Source organism: Theobroma umbraticum, unplaced genomic scaffold (genome assembly GCF_002168275.2).
Source record: "Theobroma umbraticum cultivar Fairchild unplaced genomic scaffold, ASM216827v3 scaffold_130.0, whole genome shotgun sequence".
In the NCBI taxonomy this organism is placed as follows: Eukaryota; Viridiplantae; Streptophyta; class Magnoliopsida; order Malvales; family Malvaceae; genus Theobroma; species Theobroma umbraticum.
This window is the reverse complement of record NW_018397264.1, coordinates 7697035-7718855: the sequence shown is the minus strand read 5'-3', so window position 1 is coordinate 7718855 and position 21821 is coordinate 7697035. Positions and strand designations below refer to the sequence as shown.

Sequence of the window (21821 nt, the reverse complement as noted above, 5' to 3'; positions counted from 1 at the left end):
AATGCTAAGGTTACTAGTGACAACAGTGACAAACATGGAAGTAGAAGCCTAACTACCATAACTTTCTAGGCAATCGAAGTTCATTAGTTCACGATCCTGCAATTCCTACGAATCTCGCCTTCATTCCCAGTTAGTGCCCCTAAGCTTCCCATTTTCAACATAGAATTCTTGAAATCCTCGAAGAAAGCCAAAGGGTCCTCAGCATAGGAGAGTACAAGCTGGCGAGTTTGGTAATCCTGAGTGACTAAGGCCTGGTCGGACGGTAGCAATCCCTCACCAGAAAGAAGGTTAACGTAGTACTGGTTGTCGAATGTTGCTGGGGTCGCTAGATCGAGATGTGCAAGCTTGGTGTTGCTGTCTGATTCCGAGCACAACTGCTGCAGAGTTTCGAGGAAATCCAGATTGATGTCTGGACCGTTTAAGCCGTGAAGTCTTGAGCTGAACGTGGAGCATCGAGCCATTCCCATTGTGTGTGCACCTGTCCGTAGTGTCCAATATTGAATGGTTTTCTCAGAAAGCTTTTAAAAAGAAGTTTTAAAATGCAAAATGTTGATCAATGCTTCGAAATCATCACCGGAGAGGGCAACCATGTCATTGAACGAGAGCCCAACGTTCTGAAACTTGGCAACCAGTGTTGGCACGGTGGAATTTGGGCCTGGAATGTTGTTTATGGCTGCTGCTTTGCTAGCAACCAAGCTGTCCTTCCTGCCCATCTCGACTTCCCAACTAGGACCCCCTGCCTGCAAATCCGAATTTCTCATTCTAACAGAACTTGGCACAAGTTTTACTGCTACTTCATATGGGAGAAATCAGAAGCATTTACTTACTAGAACGACGGAGTCCCTGGCAACCGTTGCAAGAATATCAGCACAAGAAACAGTTCCAGGGCAAACAGACTCAAGCTCAGCTTTAATGGCATCGATCACTTCGAACCCCCTCAGAGAATTCAAGTTTGGTGGTGCAGTTTTCTCACCGATGAAATCCTCAGTATCATCCAATAACACTGAAGCATCACAGCCCTGCAAAACCCACATCCTGGATTATGTTTACAAGATTGTCTAAAAAGAGAGATTAACAAAACAAATAAACTCTGGTGTAAAAGATTGACTACTTGCATTAACAAAGCAATCATGGAAATGAAGACGAAGCAGCGAAGCTGCCATCCTGGAGTCCTGGGATACCGCATTTTGAACCCAAGAGAAGATGATGGGTTCTGCATCTGGGCAGCTGTTCTTATACAAGTTAATCTGCAGCACGATATCAATGTCATCGAGACATGTTTCGTTCAGGGTGTTTGGCACATTAGCAAATGCGATGGAAAGCTTCAGCATCACCAAACAGAAAGCTAAGTGCTTGGCCATCTTCTACTCTATAGATGGTGGAACTGTAAGTGAAGATGATTTCTTTATATAAGATTGTTGTTTGAGAGTAAGGGAGCAATGGAGAGCTTCCAAGCCGATGGGGTGGTTAAGTGAAGAAGCAGTCAAGCCATGGAATAGGTCAAGTTTATGTCTCGTCATGAGAAACGCATATATACCGAACGCCATGTGCTGCTTGAAGCTTTTGAAGGATAACAGAAAGAGTGCAATCTGCCATTGTTGTATTTTTGCTGACAGAGAGAGTGGTTAGTGCCTATTGGTGGTTTGGATACCCTACCACTGTGTGCGAAGTGAGAAGGTTAATTAATTCCATCATATTTTCGGTAAAATATTTGTATATCAAACATTGTAATCATATCTTCTTGAGATTTTAATTGGTACTTTCCTGTTAAAATTTGGGTGAGCTTCGGCTGTTGTATTGAAAGGACTGATCCAAAACACAGGAATTGATGCACTTGGCCCTCTTTTTTTTTTTCAAAACTGTTAGAAAACAAGATCGGAAAAATAAAGATGATATCTGAAATCTACTCTAATCTGAAACGAGTATTAAAAATTTTATTTAAATTGATTTTAGATCCGAACATAAAATATTCAAACCTTATATGATCAGGTTAGATATCTACAAATACCCATATAAAATTACCTGGTTTACATCCTTACGGAAAAGTTGTTTCTTGCTTTTCAGGCCCCATTCATGTCCACAAAAGCAGGACTTGCAGGAGGTCCAACAAGAGAAAGGTCCTACAGAACACTACACAACGCCGCCCATGAAGTGTTGCTCACCTTTTGATCCTGAAAATTGATCCTCGGACAATTCTAGCACAGAATCTATGTGCTCCAAATTCAACAAAGACAACTTTATTCTTCTCAATTATTATTTCTTTTTAAATTGAATGACAAGATTTTGATTTTGAACCTCATCTACATAAACATAATGCCCTCCCCGGATGCCTTCATTACTTTACGTATACTTATCCATCCTTTTCGGTCAATTTATCGAAATTAGTTCATGGAGACATAACCTAATTTCTAATCATATTTTTTCTCCGATAATATTTGCATTCAAATTTTTCTCTCGAAGCTAATTTTCTCGGAAAAAGAATTAGGGTTAAGGAAGATGAGGCCCAAAAAAAAAAGGGGGGGATAGGGATGATCGATTCACCATATAAACACTCTTGGTTGTTTAGTTCATTTCTGGCCGGACATATATAGGCTTGATTAGGCTTATAATTGTAAGCTTTTTCTCTCTCATTTTCCTGATTAATTTGCATCTACACCCAATATGCTTTTTAATGTATTATCATATAGTTGAAATATCAGCTTCCTGTTTCACTTTGAATGTACCAACTAAGTAGGTGCTAAAATTATATAGAAAGAATATTTTCAAGATTATTTCTCAATTAGGTCATAGTATAGAAATTAATTTTGTATGGCTTTCTGATATTTTATTTAAACCAAAAACAATTTCTTAATTGAATTAAGCTAAGAATCTCATATAAATCTAGGAAAGTGACCTGACCTAACTTTGCAGCATAGATGTAAGACAGCTGATGGATATCATTTCTATAAAGGCATTTGATCAGTCTAATTATTATTATTGTTGAAGATAACTATGAGAGCTTCTTCTTCTTCTTCCTTTTTTTTTTTTTTGGGTTTTTTTTTTTTAAGAAAGATTGTGATGTCAACAGCAACTCTATCTTTCTTTTTTTCTTAGGAAAAAAACAAGTGTAAGCTTTTCCATCTTTTGAACTTTCCACTTTCCAGCAATGCTTGAGCAAACCCCCTCTTCACCCCACCAATGAAGGAAATGTTCATACCATGGGTTAGGAGGGGAAAAATACAAACAATCTTTATCCCCTCTTCTTCTTCGTGACGTTGAGTGAACTGGTAACCTACCCATGTTTACACTACAGATATCTTCTTTCCAAAGCCATAGTACAACTTCTTCTGTTGGACCGCCAGTTTCTGCAGATCATGTCACACTCACATGGACTGCCCACCTCTCATTCTTTTCATGCACATGGAGGTTCAACTACAATCTTTGAACCCCCTCAGAACGTTTTGCTTTGTGGATCAATGTGAATGATCAATGCAAAGTTAATTTCCCAAATTGCTCAAAAGAATGAAGAACGTATAGAAATGGAAATGCAGGATCTACATTTCCAAGCCAGCTGTTGCATGCAAAATTCTTCCAAAACGGGATCCACCTTAGATGAAGATACTGACAAGACAATTTCGGGAAAAGTTGATCATTCTTTCACGCATCTTATCTTCAAAGTCTTACATGTTTTGTCAATGTAAATCTTGTTTCCAAAGATGGTTCACCCCCAGCTAATGCATGACATTTAGATCTCTGTCCTCATCACTCTCGTGTATATGGTTCCATAGACAAATTTGTGAGTCTTTGTTTTCATGTTGTTTACACCAACAATACTCGAGGCAGCATTCTTGCATATATCAATGAACTCAAGTCCTTAAGGAGTCATCCTAGCTAGTCAAGGTAGGAAATAGATAAGCTCCTCTTGCTGTCTTGGTCGGTCGGTTTCAATTGTCGCCAGAGGCCTGCTGTAGTTACTTAGGTTAAATACCAAAGTTTACTAGTGGAATTCGTAGATTTATTCTCTTTTTTAATTTTCTAGGAAATGCCGGTACCACTATGACAAATTTGATTAGAATTGTGCAATTTAAAATGCACCATTAAAAAAATTTCAATAACATATTTTATAAATTTGATTATACTATACAAAATTTTAATAACATCATAAATAAAATATAACTATAGAGATTAACTACACTAGTAAAAACTGTAATTAAAAATTTAAATAACTATATATAATTTTTAAGATTTCAATGCCTAGAGAAATGTACTTAAAACCCAAATTTGTTGTAATGTGCATGCCTATATATTGAAACTTCCGAGAAGCATACATGCATATAAACTGGTCTTGGCATATGAATATTCTTTTGAGGGATAGCCAAAGGAGCTGATGATAATGCATGCAACTGAAAACTTTCCCAATCTCTATTTGCCATTTCTCCACAAGGGTTTATTCATAAAGTCTCTGCTTTATATCTTGTACGGCCATATATGTGTAAAGCTCAGCATGTTTAGAGGGACTGTACGTTTTCCTAGCTGAGACAGTGCAAAATGGGGGAAAGACTAGTGTGGAACCAGATCCTCGCAAGAAAAAGTTTTCTCAGTACCATCCGCTAATATCTAGAAACATCACTCGGTTTCCTTTTGCGAAATGTTCATATATATACCATTCATTTATTGAACTCCACCTCCTTATCAGTGAATTAGCTTAAAGGGGAAGAAAAAGTCATGGATTCCAAAGGAAAAAAGCCTAATGGGAATGGTTAAAAGGTATTGCTGCATCCTTGTTCCTCCATGCATGTACACCAGGATACACATTTTCTGTTTTTACACTGCCCTCCTCCCATCTTTAGGGTTCTCTTCCTTCGTAGTGTAGGCTTCCCACACCCATTATTCTAGAAAGCACCTTTTCCCATAAAGTTGAAGAATTTTGTATGCATACAAAAAGTTACTAAAAACTAGTGATCTGATGAACATAACGACTTTTCTCGTGAAGGAAAACCCTAACCCTAAAGACCCTTGCTAGCTAATCTATCTCTTTGAAAGAAAGGGTGCACACAGAATGGAAAAGGAAAGGAAGAAAGGATGGGCAAGAAGCAAGAAGAAGAAAAATGGTAAGAGTGAAGCAAAACTGGAAGAAGAATAAAGAAAGAAAAAACCCAATATCTCCATAATTGAATACTCTCTCTACATACAAAGAATAACCACAAGAGAAAAGACCAAGTACAAAACGAGTTATCCGAAGACTAAAAAAAAAAAGGCTAGTGATTTTACACAAATAATATATAAAATGGTGAAGGGAGTTCTTTGTTCTAAAGAAATGAATCCCCTGAGTTAGTTAGAAGAACTACATACCAGCAAGATAAAATTAAAAACCCCATTCTACTGCTCTTCCTTTGCCTCGTTCCTCATCTGGGATGGAACAATATCCTGAAGGAGTCCATGGTCTCGAAGTGATGAAGCTGAAGGAGGAGCGACACGTCTCTCTTGAAGGAAAGCAGGAAACAAGGGATTGATGAAGCTAGAGCTGGTGGTGGTGGCGGTGGTGATATTCAAAGGAGGCGATGAGGTATATATATAGTGTTGTTGCTGATGTAAATACTGAGGTTGTGGGATGATAAAAGATGCAGCAGAAGCAGCACCGAGGGTGGAGGAATCCGGTGAGATTCCGATGCTTCCTCGCGGCGTTATCGGGCAGGGATGCGTGTGCTGCCCTTCGTAAGTAGTGACGACGACCGTGGGATCGTCGGATGATCTCTCCACTCTCTTCTTCACCCCGCACCCTGCAGTGGTGCAACGATAATAGCTCCTGTTGCAATCATCTTATTAAAAAACAAACAACTAAAGTATACCCTTTTTTGGTGATTTGAATTCTTGGGGTGAGATATAATTGAATTAAAAAAGGTAATCATAAGTGGACCAAGATGAGGCGATCTAGATTAGATTTTGATACCTGGGATAAGGGCTGTTTTTCACAGCTTTCTGTCCATACTTTCTCCATCTGTAGCCATCATCGAGGTGATCAACTTCACTCTTAGTCATGAACGCAAATCTCGGCTCTCTTTGCCTTTTTTGGTTCTTCTTTTTGGGTTTCAACCTAAACCCATCACAGAAAAAAACTTTACTTAAAAATTCAGCAAGACAAGTTAAAAAGGTTCCCCCACACTCCCCAAAAATCTAACTCAACATCAGAAATGAAGAAAACCCCATTTAAAAACCCCATCGCTTCTTTCCTTTCTTCACCTTAAACCCTGTACTGAACTAAGCCTATAGCTTATAGACAAGTAAGATGAAGACTCGAGAAAGGCTTACTGTTTCTTTGTCTTCTCTTGATCCTGTTCTTCATCATCCCCGGTTTTTGTTTGCTCATCATTTGCGGCTTCATTCGATGAGGAAGAGATCGAAGAAGAGTTGGGCGTTGCCGGATTGTTTAAAACCTCTGAAGATTCCGGTACGGTGGAAGCCGGCGATGGGAGTCCTTGAAGCTGCTGCTGCTGCTGTATAAGTTGCTTACTTTCCAGTTGTATTTCATGTAATATCTCTTGGTGAAGCTCAGAGGATGATGGTGGAGGTGGAGGTGGTGGTGAAGAAAGAATCGGAGGCTGAAAGGAATCGAATAAAGAAGGAGCAGCAAAATCTTGATGGATACCGAGCAAGTCCATGAAGCCTAAAGTCCCCCACTTATCTCCACCACTACCTTCACATGCTCCTGTTGCCATGTCAAAGATGCCTCCACCATAACCACTTGCAGCCGGATTCTCGTCGGAAAACCTCAAATTTGCCATCGAATTCTCTCTCTGTTCCCCCTCTGGTTTCTTCTTCTCCATAGACTTCACATACTCTCCTCCATTTTTAAACAAAACATAACCCCCTTCTTTCTTTCTTTCTCTTCGCAAAAGTTTAAATCCTTTGCACTACCACCCAAAGAAAAAAATTTAAATAGGAACAAAGCGAGCAAAAAAATAAATAAATATAAAATTAAATTAAATTAAAAATAATTAAAAAAAGAGTGAGAGAATGGGGAGTGTTTGGGTGATGAAGTGTGAATGGACTTTGGGTTGGGAATTTGGAGAACAGCTTGGATTTTTTTTTGGAGAGGCGACCGCCATTTGCCGGTTAATTATGAGTACAGTAAGTGGACGATCGAGGGAGGCCGGTGTTGGCAGCATTTATTGCTCATGGACCGCCCCCTTTCTTTTTGGGTCCACTTTTGCGTACGCGGATTGTTGACTGGTTTAACCGGTCGTGTGTGGACATGGCCGTCTTTTCCTTTTTAATTTCTTTTCGCGGTTCGCCTTTTTAAAATCAATTGTTTTTGTTTCTCCCTTTAAATTAATTGTACATAAGAACCATTATCTCTTTCTTGAAATACCGTTTATGCCCTTAAATTATTATTGATTCATATCTCATTAGTGAATAAAATGTTATTACTTTATTAATAAAATTTTTGAATTTTTATATATTTATGAAATAACTTTATGTGATTAAATAAAAATATATAAATTTTATACATGGATTGTCCCAATTATTAATATTTTAATTATTTTTTAATATTATATTTTATCATCATGAATTCAAGCTTCTCTGTCCTTTTTTTATGACAAATGTTACACGTGTCAATTGCATTTTTAATATTTGAATTATTTAAAAGATATTTTTCATGTGAATTATTTGAATTCACATGTTTTACTATTTGAAAATATCACATATATATAATATATTAAGATTTTAATCGAGAAAGAGGGATCCGAATTATATTTTTTAAATAAGAGATCATATATCAACTAATGAATTAAATATTCAGATACTATATAAATATAATAAAATTTTACATTATTTATATACGACAATTTAATCATTTCTTCTTTATTTGAGAAGTTTGGGCATAAATATGAAGAGTGAAATTAAGCTCTAAAACCCATGGTTAATATTTTATTTTTGGTTGGATCCAAAGTTGTGTTTATGTTTTGGAGAAATGTGGTTTTGACCCTTTGCGAATATTTCTCAATATGAATAAGATTGATTTGATCATTTCCTTGGGATCTTTATCCAAGATTTTGTTCACTCATTTGAAGATCATTTCGTAGAAAGACAATGAGAAAAGATAAAACTAGAAAAACTTTTCAGTCTTACCCCCCATTTGCAAGATATATGCTACTATTAATTCACAAAATCAAATTATTTAATTCCACCCATATCATTGTTACATTCCCTCCATCTAATTTTTTTAAAAATTAAATTTATTTTTTAAAATTTTAATATAAAATATATCAAAATAAAATTTTATGTTTTAATTTTCGTAAAGTCAAAAAGAGATTAAAAGCAATAATTTAAATAAGAAAAATGCTTAAAATATGCTTTGAATTCAACAAAACCATAGCTAGAGGGCACTTTTGTCATATGGGTTTGCTAAAGAAAAAACAACAAAAGCTTAAAGAGAAGATATGGAAATTAAAAAATGGCAACGCAATTACCAATAAAAGGATTTGTACTTGTAAGAAAAAAGAAAATAACCGCGTTTGGGAATGCTGACGCAATATACACGTCATCAGACTTTCCAGCTCATCCCTCGCCCACTTCTTCCCCGACAAGCCAACACCGTCAACAACTAGTTATTAAGTTTCCAATATTTCAATTTACCTTTTTATTTATTTTCTCGCATTTGCAAGAGAGAGAGTTTATAGGAACGTTAGCGTAATACTCTCGTTCTGTCTTTAAACAGTTTAATTTTTTATTTTTATTTTAAATTTTTAATATAAAAAATAAAAAAAAAATTAATGAAGGAGTTATCCTTATCCCACGCCAAATGTGAGATAACTAGCTTTGTTTTCGTGTGGTATATATCTCTCCATGTTATCACTGTCCTGGTTCCAAACGTACAGCCTGATTTCTACGGAACAAAATTCCAAAACAAATACCTTTCATTGTCAATTATTCAATTAAAACACCCCCAATAATAAAAAAAATAAGAAAGCAAAAAGAAAGAAATTTCTCACAAGTTTTCTCTGCTACTAGAAGAAAATAAAAAAGAAAGAAAGAAAATATATATGCTATTTCTTTTCTTTTCTTTTCGTGAAACCACATTCTGCCACGATGCACGGCCCTCTCCTTTCCTTCCGGTCCCCCAATCGCGGCCGAAACTCGATGGTCAGAGGAGCCAACAAATGAATTACACGTGTATTCTTGTCTCTTTTGACAATCCTACGTGTTTGATCCAACGGCTTGCTTTTCTTGATTAGTCTTCTTTCCCAAGCACAATGCACTTTTTACGCGGTTTTAGTATATTCCCTCACACCCCCTCCACCCCTCTAGTAGGGTTGCTTCCGATACACGCCCTCTTCCCATCCTTTTGTTTTCTTGGAAGAAATTTCTCGTCATTTTGTGGCCTAATTATTTTATTTTTAAATTCTCATAAAGTCTTCCGATTATGTTTACAAGACTATGGCCCGTGCAGTGTCCATGAGCCTCTTGGTACCTCTCTTTTTGCTTCAATATAGGTTTTTTTCCATGCTTTGTAAGTGGTAAAATGAAGAAGTATTTTTGAAATTTCCTTTTAAATATGTAATAATTTATATAATTAATTTTTATTTTTAATTATACTTCTTTAAGCTCTTATCCTATATATACAAATCTTAACTCTAACAAGACATAAATAACCATCACACCTAATAACGATTAGTATTTTTTGTCCATATAATATGACATGCCAATTGATGTAATTACATAATAATTTATGTAGAATAAATCCCCTAATCATATCATCAATTCATACTATATATTATGTGAAAAAAAAAACACTATTGATTGATATTAAATTTGACAATTTTAATTTTTTATTAAAAATTAAAAAATAAAAATGTTTTAAATATGATACAAAAATAAAAACTTAATTTAAAAAAATTAAATTATTCATAAATAAATTCATACATTTTGATTTGTATCCACATAAAATTTTAATTTTAATAATAAATTAATCATCATCTAAGTTAATGTCAATTAATATCCATTGTCCTATCCAGGAGAAGTATGACGTAGTAGTAGATTATGAGGTCATGTATCATTTAAGCCTGTATTTTCCTTCTTCTGGAGTCTTCCATCCAAGTTTTTTCCAAGACCCGTGAGTCCATTTTTCCATCAACTTGCGTAGTGTTTTCTTTTAAACTAGGAACACTTATTAAATTAATTTGTGATCAAATCAGACTCTTTAAATTTTGTCTCCTTATTTACAACCAGTCATTCATCTCCTAAACCCCAATGAAAATTTAATAATTTAATAACTATTGGGAAAATTGGTCAATAACTAAGAATTTCCATGAGATTCATTACTCGTCATCATCCCTGTTCTCCGATACGGGGGAAGAAAGGAAAATAAGGAAAGTATTTATTTATTTATTTATTTATTATTAACATATTATATAAATATATTCTAAGTCGGTACAAATCTTAGTAATTTCATGAAACATGTGAGAGACATTTTTAAACCTTTCATATATTCTGGCCTCTTTCTAGTTTCTCACAGCTGTTGCCCACATTTCACCGATCAAGCAAATCAACTAGTAGTATTAAATTCCATTTATATATTATAGTTATGTAGCACTACAGTTTTCTTTTTAATCAGTCTAAAATCTATCGTGCTTTAGTAAGATAAATTTTATATCCACTTTTTTATAATTTTATTTTTTTAATGATAGTATGCGATTTTTTTCTCAATTAACATTATGTAGATTTTTTTTCTCATAGGAGTTATATCAGTAATTTTACTTAATGAAAGAAAAAAAATAAACATGAATAAATATATTAATTTTTAAATTAAAAATATTTTAATAATTTTATTAAGTAAAATTAAGTGTATGTCAAAACTTATCCATAATACTAATTGAAAAAATTAAAGTATAAAATATCATGAATTTACACTTTCAATATGAATTATATATTTACTAAGTAAAAAAATCTTTAAATTATAAATAACATCTAGATCTCTATGTGGTTTTTTTTTTTTGAAAAGACCCAGTAAAAAATCTGGTAGAAATCTTTAAAGGACAGTTGACTCTGGATAACTAGGTGATTAAGGTTACAAATTCCGAGACAGACATAAATCACTCTGTAATTAATTTTGTTCTTAAAATAAGAAACTTGATCTTTTATAGTTATTTATTTATTTATTTGTGTTTTTTTTTAACAGAAGTTTCAATTCACGTGCATGTGAAAAGAAGGCTTCATGTATTAAAACGAGGTTGGAGCGTGATGAACACGGAAAAGATATAGCGCTTGGTCTTTAGAATCCACCCCAACCGAACTCCCTCTAGGACACAGCGAACACCGGCCAGGGCAAAAATAAAAAAATTAAAGTGGTAGTATTGACCATGGTTCCAAAAGTCTAAAACCATACCAGCCAAAATGTCCCTTGTTTAATTTCTGTGAACCAAGAACTGGTCAAAGGTCAAAGCTTTTGAACATTTTTCCTTCAATTATTCAAAAACATGGTCTCTCTCTCTCTCTCTCTCTCTCTCTCCCTATATATATATATATATATATATATATATATATATTACTCTCTCATTTAATTTTCTCTATCGATTTTTCATTTTTTAAGATGTTTGTTTACAATTAAAAGTATCGAGTATATATTATAAAAAATATATAAATTTTGATATAAAATAAATGCTTTTAAATTATTTGTAGTGCCATACAAGATCAAGATCAATAAATTATTTGTCTTAACTATAGATATTTTGGATGGAAAGGATAAGAGTAGGACATGGATGGATTTTATTTTTCTGGTCCTGTTTTCGTACACATGGAAATTTGCTATTGCACATGCTGGAGTGTCTGGAGAGCACGGCCGATCTTACCCATATATATATATATATATATATATATATATATATGCATCGTATATTTTATTTTTATTGTTTTTTAGGGGTTTAGGGTTTAGCGGTAATGGTGGCGTAGGGGTTGGACCAGACGGGGTTGGGGGTGGGGGTGGCGGTGGGAGTGTCCATAACCCATGATTGTAGCCTTTTATCATCTCCTACAAAACCTATGTATCACATATTTAAAAAGACAAAATTCATTCGTAAATGGTTCGATTAAATCAAAATATTAAATGTTATGGATCACGAGTTCGATCTGTATCAAAAGAATTCTCGACACATAACATGTATATAAAACCTTTTACATTTTCCATAACGTTGTGATACAAGGAGTCTTACTTTAATTTTTTCCTAATCTTGATTTTGGAATGGTAACTCTAATCTCCTAATCCAAATAAAAATCTCTTTACCTTTTTTTTTTCTTTCCAAAAAGGGTGGGTTTAATCAGAGTGTTTATCCAAACTATATAGAATCAATCATTCAAGAAAAATCATAGCTTGATGATTCGTGTGCTCATGGGCCATGATAAGGATTTAATTTGAATCTGTCAAACCCCCAGGCAGTGCACTAGATTTTGCCATCATTATCACTATTCTTTAAGAAAGGAATCAAATTCCACTTAGTTTAGTCTTTTCTTTTCTTTTCTTTTCTAGGTACAAAGTAACTTTAAAAGAAAAGGTGAATTGAACTACTTTAATGCTTGGTAACCGTAAACATTGGGTTCAAAATTAGAGGATCTTTTTCTTGCTTCAATAAGAATAAGAACGCACAGATGCACATCTGATACAAGTCATTTCTACTTCCAGATTTTGTATAATTGCAGAATTTTGACTGCAAAGTTTATTTCTGGAAAGTCTGTAGTTGGCCTTACCATTCTTTTTCATTCTATACCTAATTATAATTTTAACAAAGCAAATGGACTCAGCATATATATACATAAGTTTATTTTATCCTTAACAGTACATCGAATATAAACTCTCTCTCTCTCTATATATATATACATATATTAGTTTTTTCTTGTTGCAAAGTTGCTATCCCCAGAGAGGATCAAAGAATAGGTTAGAGCTTAACTGCCCCAATTCATGCTCTTCCAACTAATTAAACTGTCTTGGATAGTTATATATTTTGGGTGTAAGAGAATTTTGGGAAGGTATAGCTGCAACAATAGTTTAAGAAAGCAGCCATAACCATTGTTTTTTAAAACTCTTTGTCTTGCTTAATCAATAACCGACCTTTTGTTTGAAGCTTTTTATAATAAGAAAGGCTTTTGAAGATCGAGGCAACAAGGCTTTGATTGACTTCCTTAACTCTGCAAATGGAATGCATTTGATCTAATGATTCTGGTAACATCAACCAACTAGTTTTGTCAAACAGTTTTCCCCCATTCTTTTCTGCTTTACAATGTGAAAGCAAAATTAACTATTGGGATAGACCAAAGTTTTGATTATTTTAGCAAAATCCCAATTTCATATTATATTTGGGTCTCCCTTTGTTTATCTCACAGTTTTAAGATTCTCCTTGATAGCCTGAAAGATTAACAAATCTAATAAATTAATAGCTAAAAAATTCATAGAGTAAAATAGACATATTTAAACAATCTTCCTATTAATTAATTTGTGAAAGCAACTACTTCTTTGATTATTATTATTAGTTTTTAAAGATTATGCTATGTGAACAATCAACCCAAGTTTTGGGTTCATTGTGTTTTAATTAATTAAAAAAAATTATTCTTGGTTTACAATATTTTCTTCATGGCATGTCACAAGTTATGATTCTGATTCTAGATTAGTGTTGACATCATATCCACTAATGGCGGTTGTGATTGTAAGAGGAAACTTTCTTCCTTGTTGATTACGTATATTATGAAAACAAAGCTAGATTCTAGAGAACATTAACCACTTATTCCTTCCCTCGTTTATTTTATTTATCCTCGCATGATTTCTCTTTTAACTTACACAATTAACTATTCAATGAAATTATTGTATATATGAAAGTATTCGTATAGTTCCTAGTTTTGATGCTGCTTTTGATGCAGCGTGATCAGTTTACGTGTCGAACTTCTGTACCATCTGTGATATATAGTATCGTGTTTCGTGGTTTAGCAGCCTAATAACCAAGTCCACATAATTATTACTTAATTGGCCTCTTCCTATCTTTCTCTTAAAAGACTAGTCTTTGATACAGAGTCAACCCAACAACTTGAATCAGACATCCACCAAAGTTTAGACCAAGTCAAACAATTGATATGCTTTGGAATATTTTTGTTTTCCCCTCTTTTCAAGATTAGTTCATGGAAATGGCTGTTTTCTCAAACTAAAAAAAGAGTTAAAGTGGACTTGGGGTTTCCCTTTACATCTTGTTCAAAGAGTCACCTAATATGGATGTGCTTCATTAATATTGAAAGGTATCTCACTAACTGCTAGCTTCGAGGCCCAAAGCAGAGAAGCTCATCCTCTTCTTTCATTGATGGAGATTCGTTCGAGAAACACCAAGCCAAGCAAGTGCAATGAAACCACTTGTTTGATGTAATTTCAAGGCAATTCCCCCATCAAATTGTTGGGCATGTTTGAGAGGTCATAGAATAATTTTCTATTATTATACACCTAAAATATAAATATATCATATAACTAAGATGCCCATAAATATAAAAATGACACAGATTTTTTGTTTTCGAAATACATCTCAAATCGTAAGGACAATGATTTATGATAATAATGGTAGAATTTTTTTTTTTGAAATGCTATGAGATGTCTATCAATTACTAGGGGAAACATTTTGTTACAAAATTACAAGTTTATATATAATAGATATTGGTGGAGACATAACCTCATCCATAACAATATATCTAAGTTAATTTTCTCAATAATTTTGAACGGCTAGAAACGCATGTTGAATCACATCAAGAGTTTTAAATATAGAAATCAAAGAGACAAAATTCATTACTGATAAGTTAACAAAAGCTGGAGTTTTACTTATAGAAATCTTTTCATTCTTCTATATTAATAAAGGAAAACATATAGTCAGATTGTTTTTTAAAAAATGGTATTTAAGTTAACTTTTTTCGATTATCTCTAATCAGATATCTTATATCGATTAAAAACACATCTCGAATTACATCAAGGGTCTTAAGTGTAGAGATCAGAGAGATAAATTTCATCGCCGATAAATTAACAAAAGCCGGAGATTTACGTGGGGATCTTTTCGTCATTCGGTAATACTAGAAGAAGTGCCGGTCGACGTGTCTAATCAATTCATGAGAAAGAAAAAGGCAAATAAAGGAGAAATCCGTTGACCCCAAGCGATTTCTAGAAGCAGAAGGATTGGAATGGGAGAGCACACAGCGGGGATTGCGGCAAGGAGAAGTTAGCAGCGTCAGGGTTTTTTGGGTTTGAAAAATATTCTGCCTTTTTTGGCAAGAATAAAAAGGGGGAGGGGCACATGGGAAGTCAAAGTCAACAGTTTCCCCCCGACTATTAAAATTGGCAACGTTAAAACGCGTCTGTCTAACACAACCGGACAAAACCACTTTAATTACAGCAAGGGCCACTCAGGACAAATCACCCTCGCTTTGCGTGCACGTCTCTTCGCTATTCTCCCTTTCTTTTTTTGCCCTCTCCTCATATTCCTTTCTCTCTTTGTTTGAGTTATCTTCGTACGTGTTCGAGGTGTATGTTTTCCTTCCTACGTAAGTCTTTGTCAGCTTAGGGTTATATATGTTGGATACGTAATATTCTACGGATCCTTTCCGTCTTTAAATAGTTAGCGGTTTTAACTTTGACAGAGATTAAAACAAAAGTGGATAATACTCGACTTTGCAGTGTGAAAGAAGGAGATGCTGCTCCTCTTTCTTTTCCCCCATTGAGTATAGTTTATCCGAGAAAACAAGTTTAAAACATGGAACAGGTGTTTCAAGCATCTTTCCACTAGAAGATATTCTATGTCAATACAGCTCAGAGGGACCTGATTCAGGATAGAATATATTAGTGTTATATATATATATATATATATCTCTATGATCAGTGATCATCAATCAAGTGTTTACTGTTTCCACAAGCTGTAGAAAAAGATCTACTCTGTGAAGACAGGAAGTCAAATGAGGATGTTTATAGATCACAGGTCTTACAGAAAGAAGATCCATGCAAATTCATAATCTAATCCTGTTGATTTTTATATTCCAAGGCATGTAAAGTTTTCCAGTATAAACTACTCAAGAAATGGAATGTCAGGAGAGGAAACAAAACGGTGGGGAGATAAAAATAGGTGCCTGATCAAGTGGCTAATTTGAAACTGTCAAGCCACATGCCGGTAGCAGTTGGGAATGGCAATCTGGTACCAGCCTTTAATACTTTATGGGCCCGGTTTCAAGGGTCAACCGAGCGTGAAGCCTGGCCCTTTTGCTGCTTTGGTGCAGTGGACGTTTTCCATCTTGACTGCCATGATCAGATTCAAGCTTCTTCTTTTTTTTTTTTTTTCCAGGTCCAACCTTGGGAGAAGGATTTTTAAGAAATTGTGGTTGATAGGAACAGCTGCCTGGACCAGGGGGCCACTGGATGATGGATGCGCCATGGGAAACAATAGTTTCAATGTCCTGTTACATCGATCGTACGTCAGGAAGATTGCACAGACTTTCTCCCTTGTTTTGGGGTGCTTTTGTTTTTCTTAAAGATGGAGCAAAAAAGACTTGGATGATATATTTGAGAGTTTCCCATTTCAGGATTGTGTTATTTTGTCAATATAAAGCCAAGATTTTAAGACCAGCAAGTAAAGACAGATGTACAATTTGTGGGCTGATGAGACAACTTGTGGACATGGGAGTGCCCCAAGACTATGAATCTAGTGCTAGCCTGCAAAAATATATGAACCTTTTTGCATCCTTGAAAGCAAACATGAACTTTTATGAATCAGCAGATGGAAAGATGAAAGCTTCTGAACGCCTTGATCCAAAGGTAAAATAAGACAAATATGAGACTTTGTTCTCATGAAAGAACATGACATACCCCTATGATAAAAACTCTTCGAATTTAACAATGCTTTTGACTATAAATGCCACCGACAGGCTTGGGTCCGCATGTGAAAACCTGGGCCGATTGAAAGCAGCAGTCTGCCAGCCGAATTCATGGTTCAACTCCATGTCACGCAATAGAAAAAAAGAAACGATAAACCCAGCCTGACACACAGGACCATAAAAAAAGGAGAGTGTCCTTCCTAAGGGACCAGTAAATCTTAGGCTTCAAAAATCGAATGATTTTCATCGGCTGACTTGATCACAGATTAGGCCTCAAACCAATGTCATTTCTGTGAGACTGTGACACAAGTAGCAATCATAATAACATAATTGAAAGCAATCCTTAGAAACAAGACCTTTTTCTGGCAGGATAAGGTGTTGCTGACATCATTTAAGGCTCAGCTTAAAAGACCCAGTAATCTGAACAACTTGTCATCTCATCCTGGTCAAGTTTTGCCGACAATTTCTTTCACATTAAATCATCATCTCAAGTTTCAAATTTGAACCCAAAAGCTTGCTGCAATAGGTGGATTCAAAAAGCAGACAAATTTCAAGTACTAGTGCATAAATTAAACTGAAAAAATATAGATGGATGCCATGGAGTTACAGACAATAAAACGCTCCTGACGAACTAACAATCACAGTGAAGACAGCTATTGCATCTGATGCACAAGAGTTCTACTACTATTATGTATCAAAACTGCTCTCAGCAACATGAGCATGAGTTTTTCACTTCATTGAACCAGAACCTAGGAAGGGAAAGTGAAGATACGGGGCAACCATGAAAATGGAATTTTGATTCACTGGAAATACACCAGACAACCCATTTACCAAAACCAACGAAATGCGAGAATAGGAGCATACTCTCCACCTCTATATCAAGGAATGATATTTTCAGTTTCATGAATCTTTAGCTGTGTCCGTAGCTTGACGAATTCTTCGTTGATGAACATCCCAATTATAGACACGGGCAATAGTTACCTGAGCAATTGTACTAAAATAATCAAGAACTAAAGCCAACACATGTTGAAGATAAATCGTACACATACCAAGCAGGCATTAAGCATGATTAAGGCAGACGAGCTAATTCTATTTTCTTCCATCCATTTCATCGAAAAGAATTTATGGTTCGGCACCTCTTGGGTTGAACCATGTTGCACACATCCCATGAATGTTCTAATTATACCAACGAATACTGGATGCAAAAGCTGGGTTTCATTAATCACCACTAGGAACCCACTAGGTAAAGAAAGAAAGTAATATTATGGAACAACAATAGTACCTGAGTTATTGTCACCTGATCCCTCAAGAACTGCAAATCAGCTATAAGAACTTCTAAACTTGCTTTAGCATTTTCCAAATTCTTTTTCAGTAGAGTAGTGGCCTGCATACAAGGTAACAGGATAACTTAGTCTTGCTCTGTTAATGCACAAGAACAGTAAGCATCCAAATTGCAACTATTGGACCTCTTTGCATGAATATTCCAACATGACATTTGCTCCCAGCCATAAACAAACTGAATCATTATCCTCAATGCGAGCCCGAGAATATATGCCTTCAGAGACTTCAAAATCAGCAATAAGAGCCTATACAAGCCAAAAGTAATATTATAAATCAGTAGCATATAGTAGATATTTAAGAGAAAGAATCCTAAATTCATTGGCTTCAAGCTTGTCTATACAACAAGCATGCATTTATAGGATCTGAGCATTTCACACCTAATCCAGCACCATAAGAATGTCTTAAACGATTAGATTCCCAAATTCCAAAATAAAAAATTATGCCTGAACCTTGAGCATTTCATGCAACATGGGCCTATATGTAGCAGATCACAAGATTACCACATTCAGACAACCGAGAGTTTCCTACTATATCGATGCAGAAGCTCAGAAAGACAGAATAGTCCTTCACATTGCAAAATCTCATATGGAAACCTTATCCAAGTTTATCATAAGAAAATGAAGAATCAAAAACTTCTATAAAAAAATGAACCATGATATTAAAAGTCAAGATATCATAGAAAGACGAACCTCACCAGTACCCTTCTTAGCTTGTAAAGTGGCAACCACATCCAAACATTTCTCAATATCAGGGATTTTTGCCTGATGACCACAATAGACAAGCGCATTATTCAAGACTCTTACAACACGTCATAAGAGAAGCAATTTACATATATGCAATATAAATTAAGCATGAATGAGAGTGTCTAGCCTGGTTAAATTTTTGGTAGGGAATGAACATAGATTAACCCAACATAAATTAATGTAATTTAAAAAACACCATAAAATATAGGTCTCAAGGCAGCATCCCCAAAACGTTTTTTGATCCCCTACATGTTAAATTATCCTTTTGTCTTTTCAACATTTAGCAAATGAAACACACAAACACACAGCTATGTTGATAAACAGCCACAAAACATGGAAAAGCAAACACGAGAAAATAATAAAAGAGTCGATACAATTAATTCTTCCGTAATTTTCTTTCTTGTCCAATAATTAAGATAATTACTGGACCATATTTGCTTACCACACCAACATCGATGTTCCACAGCTGAGGAAAACAAAAATTTATTATTAGCTTTATGTAGTTTCCTATTAATCCCTTTTTTCCCCATACATAGAGGTAGCTTTATGCAGCCTTAGATGCAACACATCAAGTTGTTCCGAAATAAATCCCCGGCATAAGCTTGATTGCATTCAGTATCTAGAAATAATAGTTGGATATACTTTCTCCAGCATAAGCCTGTACAAAAAGCTTGAACTAGCGAGGCCAATTCTAACAAGTTAACATGCCGAGTTCTTTGCAATTCCATCCAGCTTTTACAAAAGGGCATTAAAAGATGAATAACGTGCATCAACACAAGGGTGTAATTATGACTTTGTCTGGCTTCCTTTCTCTTGCTATGAACTAATGACTAATGAGCATTTTGGCAAGTAATCAAATTCAAAGCACATTACCATGGACCCCATTTATGGACTTTACAAGTGAGAACCATCTTATTGGAATATCTCTAAGATCAAGGATTAAGACCATTTAATAATCAAATAAATCAACAGCAATTTTCCCTCTACACATCTATGCTCAACGAAAACTGTTTTACCAAATTTGAAATTTTAACACTGACCATAAAACCTCTCCTTTATTTTTCATTTTTTTTTCAAAAAAAAAATACCATAATAACAATTAACAAATTAGTATAAAAATAGCAAAAGTTCTAGTCTCACACAAAACTTTTGCCCACACAATGAGTACAACCAAATGCGTAGAAATGGAACCGAAATCCCAATTTTGATAAGTAAAACCAAGTATAGCGGATCGAAATAAAATATAATACAATAAAATAGAGATACAAGTCAGTAAAAGAAAAAGATCCCTATATAATACCTGAAGATCTCGTTGCTGAGCAAGAAGTTTCATCTCAACCAACTTATACTGCTGAAGCCTGCAAATTCATTAACTTAAACCAAATAAGTCTAAAATCGTTCAATCCCAACTAATCTTCAGAGATAAAGCTACCCAACTTCATAATTTAACGAAAATTGGAAAAAAAATTGAACTTTAACGAAAAAAATCAAGCCGCCGGGAAACCGAGTAAACAAGAGCGAAATAGCAGGCGGTCGACTAAGAGGAGGACGATTCTCGAAGTCTAGGAAGCTCAGCGAATTGAGAAAAAAGAATAAGAGAGGAAAAGAAAGGGACCTTTCTTGGAGAAAAGCAAGGGCAGAGTTGACATCAAGGCCTGCTTGAGAGAGATAAGTCTCTACGTCTTCAACGAATTGAGCTCCCGGAATTCCTCTCCTCTCCGTCTTTACTTCTGACGATGATGAAGACGAAGATTCTGCCGCCATATTCTATGTTTTTTGATTTGAGCGCTGAAATCGGAGGAAAGTTTGCGCCGGAGAGTGAGCCTATTGCCTTCGAAGAAAGCTTGTGAGTGCCAGTGTGGGGGGAGGGGTGGCGGACCTTGGGACACCAAAAAAGGACAAAGTCAGATTCGTCAGACTAAACGTCTTCCGCGACGTCGTTTCGAAGGTAAATACGACAATTCTCCGGCCCAATCAAACTGGAAAATGGGCTCCGTTTTTTGGAGCCCCAGCCATCCATCCGACCCTTTCTTTTTATTTTTGAACCCATTTCTAGGAAGCCAGGCCCATTAGTTAAAAGATAAGAATTTGGGCCCAAGCAATGTAGGTTCACAGCCCATCATTAATTTTCTTTTATCATAACCTTTCGATATAACTAATGATCAATTTTAATATAAATGTAATAAAAAATGACATCATGCAAAATAAAACTAAAATCTCAAGATCAAGGAAAAAAATATTTGAACCAAATATATAATATAGTAAGCTATGAGAAGTTTGCCCTCATTTCTAGTTAAAGACATCTTTCTTTTGATAACTTTAAATGTTGATATTTATATTATCAAAGTTTATTTACATACGTAAGATTTAAATCTTATTTTTAAAGAAAAAAGAAAATAGAAATATATTGAATCAGGGGTTATGATTTTTTTTAAATTCGTAAATAAATTGACAGCAGCTAACTAGATGCATGGATTATTCAATGCGTAAATCTTCTTAATTAATGAACATTATGAATATGCTTGCATCATTAGACATTGTTTAGGTGGCTAAATTTTGGATTTAATCTTGTCCACTTAATCATTGTCACCAAGATATACAATCCTTTTTTTCTTTTTCTTGTTACTTTTCCCCGTATAATTCCTCCCTTTTTACCCTTGACTCTTGCATGAAACTTTGATTCAAAACTTACACCAACTATCTAGGTTACCTTGGATTAGGCTACCAGGTTTGCATTTCGTTCGATCATAATGTTGTTGCAAATTGCTAAAATTATCTTTTGGTTAGAAGGATTTGCTTATAACTATGTTCATCTTGATCATGATAATCATAAAGGATTCAATCCAAGCATGCATTGAAGTAAGGAAAAACATGAAGAAGTTA

The 21821-nt window shown here is 34.9% G+C and overlaps 3 protein-coding genes across 3 annotated transcripts; all 3 read right to left on the bottom strand.

Annotated features, from left to right (window-relative positions):
• Positions 1 to 41: 41 nt before the first annotated feature.
• Positions 42 to 4992, bottom strand: LOC110421705 (peroxidase superfamily protein). Its single transcript, XM_021435356.1, has 5 exons — positions 2023 to 4992; positions 1116 to 1859; positions 828 to 1019; positions 575 to 740; positions 42 to 478 (listed from the first exon to the last, which is right to left on the bottom strand). The coding sequence occupies exons 2-5, from the start codon at positions 1359 to 1361 to the stop codon at positions 84 to 86; spliced, it is 999 nt and encodes a 332-aa protein (XP_021291031.1). The 5' UTR covers positions 1362 to 1859; positions 2023 to 4992; the 3' UTR covers positions 42 to 83.
• Positions 4993 to 5119: 127 nt separating this feature from the next.
• WRKY48 (WRKY DNA-binding protein 48) lies at positions 5120 to 7100 on the bottom strand. Its single transcript, XM_021435355.2, has 3 exons — positions 6289 to 7100; positions 5930 to 6073; positions 5120 to 5785 (listed from the first exon to the last, which is right to left on the bottom strand). The coding sequence occupies exons 1-3, from the start codon at positions 6801 to 6803 to the stop codon at positions 5359 to 5361; spliced, it is 1086 nt and encodes a 361-aa protein (XP_021291030.1). The 5' UTR covers positions 6804 to 7100; the 3' UTR covers positions 5120 to 5358.
• Positions 7101 to 17402: 10302 nt separating this feature from the next.
• Positions 17403 to 20815, bottom strand: PFD3 (prefoldin 3). Its single transcript, XM_021436040.2, has 6 exons — positions 20554 to 20815; positions 20239 to 20296; positions 18885 to 18956; positions 18321 to 18440; positions 18137 to 18238; positions 17403 to 17835 (listed from the first exon to the last, which is right to left on the bottom strand). Exons 1-6 carry the CDS (start codon positions 20700 to 20702, stop codon positions 17755 to 17757), a joined length of 582 nt encoding a protein of 193 aa, XP_021291715.1. The 5' UTR covers positions 20703 to 20815; the 3' UTR covers positions 17403 to 17754.
• Between the last annotated feature and the right edge of the window lie 1006 nt (positions 20816 to 21821).

Bases quoted from the DNA above. Each gene is read 5' to 3' on its own strand.
- LOC110421705 (XM_021435356.1), bottom strand. From the start codon at position 1,361: ATGGCCAAGCACTTAGCTTTCTGTTTGGTGATGCTGAAGCTTTCCATC. The intron at 1,020-1,115 runs GCAAGTAGTCAA...TGGGTTTTGCAG, and splicing joins TCCATGATTGCTTTGTTAAT to GGCTGTGATGCTTCAGTGTT. The intron at 479-574 runs GTGATGATTTCG...CACTACGGACAG, and splicing joins TGACATGGTTGCCCTCTCCG to GTGCACACACAATGGGAATG.
- WRKY48 (XM_021435355.2), bottom strand. From the start codon at position 6,803: ATGGAGAAGAAGAAACCAGAGGGGGAACAGAGAGAGAATTCGATGGCA. The intron at 6,074-6,288 runs GTAAGCCTTTCT...TGATGGGTTTAG, and splicing joins CAAGAGAAGACAAAGAAACA to GTTGAAACCCAAAAAGAAGA. The intron at 5,786-5,929 runs GTATCAAAATCT...TGATTGCAACAG, and splicing joins AAAAACAGCCCTTATCCCAG to GAGCTATTATCGTTGCACCA.
- PFD3 (XM_021436040.2), bottom strand. From the start codon at position 20,702: ATGGCGGCAGAATCTTCGTCTTCATCATCGTCAGAAGTAAAGACGGAG. The intron at 18,441-18,884 runs GTTCGTCTTTCT...TGGCTTGTATAG, and splicing joins CTAAGAAGGGTACTGGTGAG to GCTCTTATTGCTGATTTTGA. The intron at 17,836-18,136 runs GTACTATTGTTG...ACAATTGCTCAG, and splicing joins ATCAGGTGACAATAACTCAG to GTAACTATTGCCCGTGTCTA.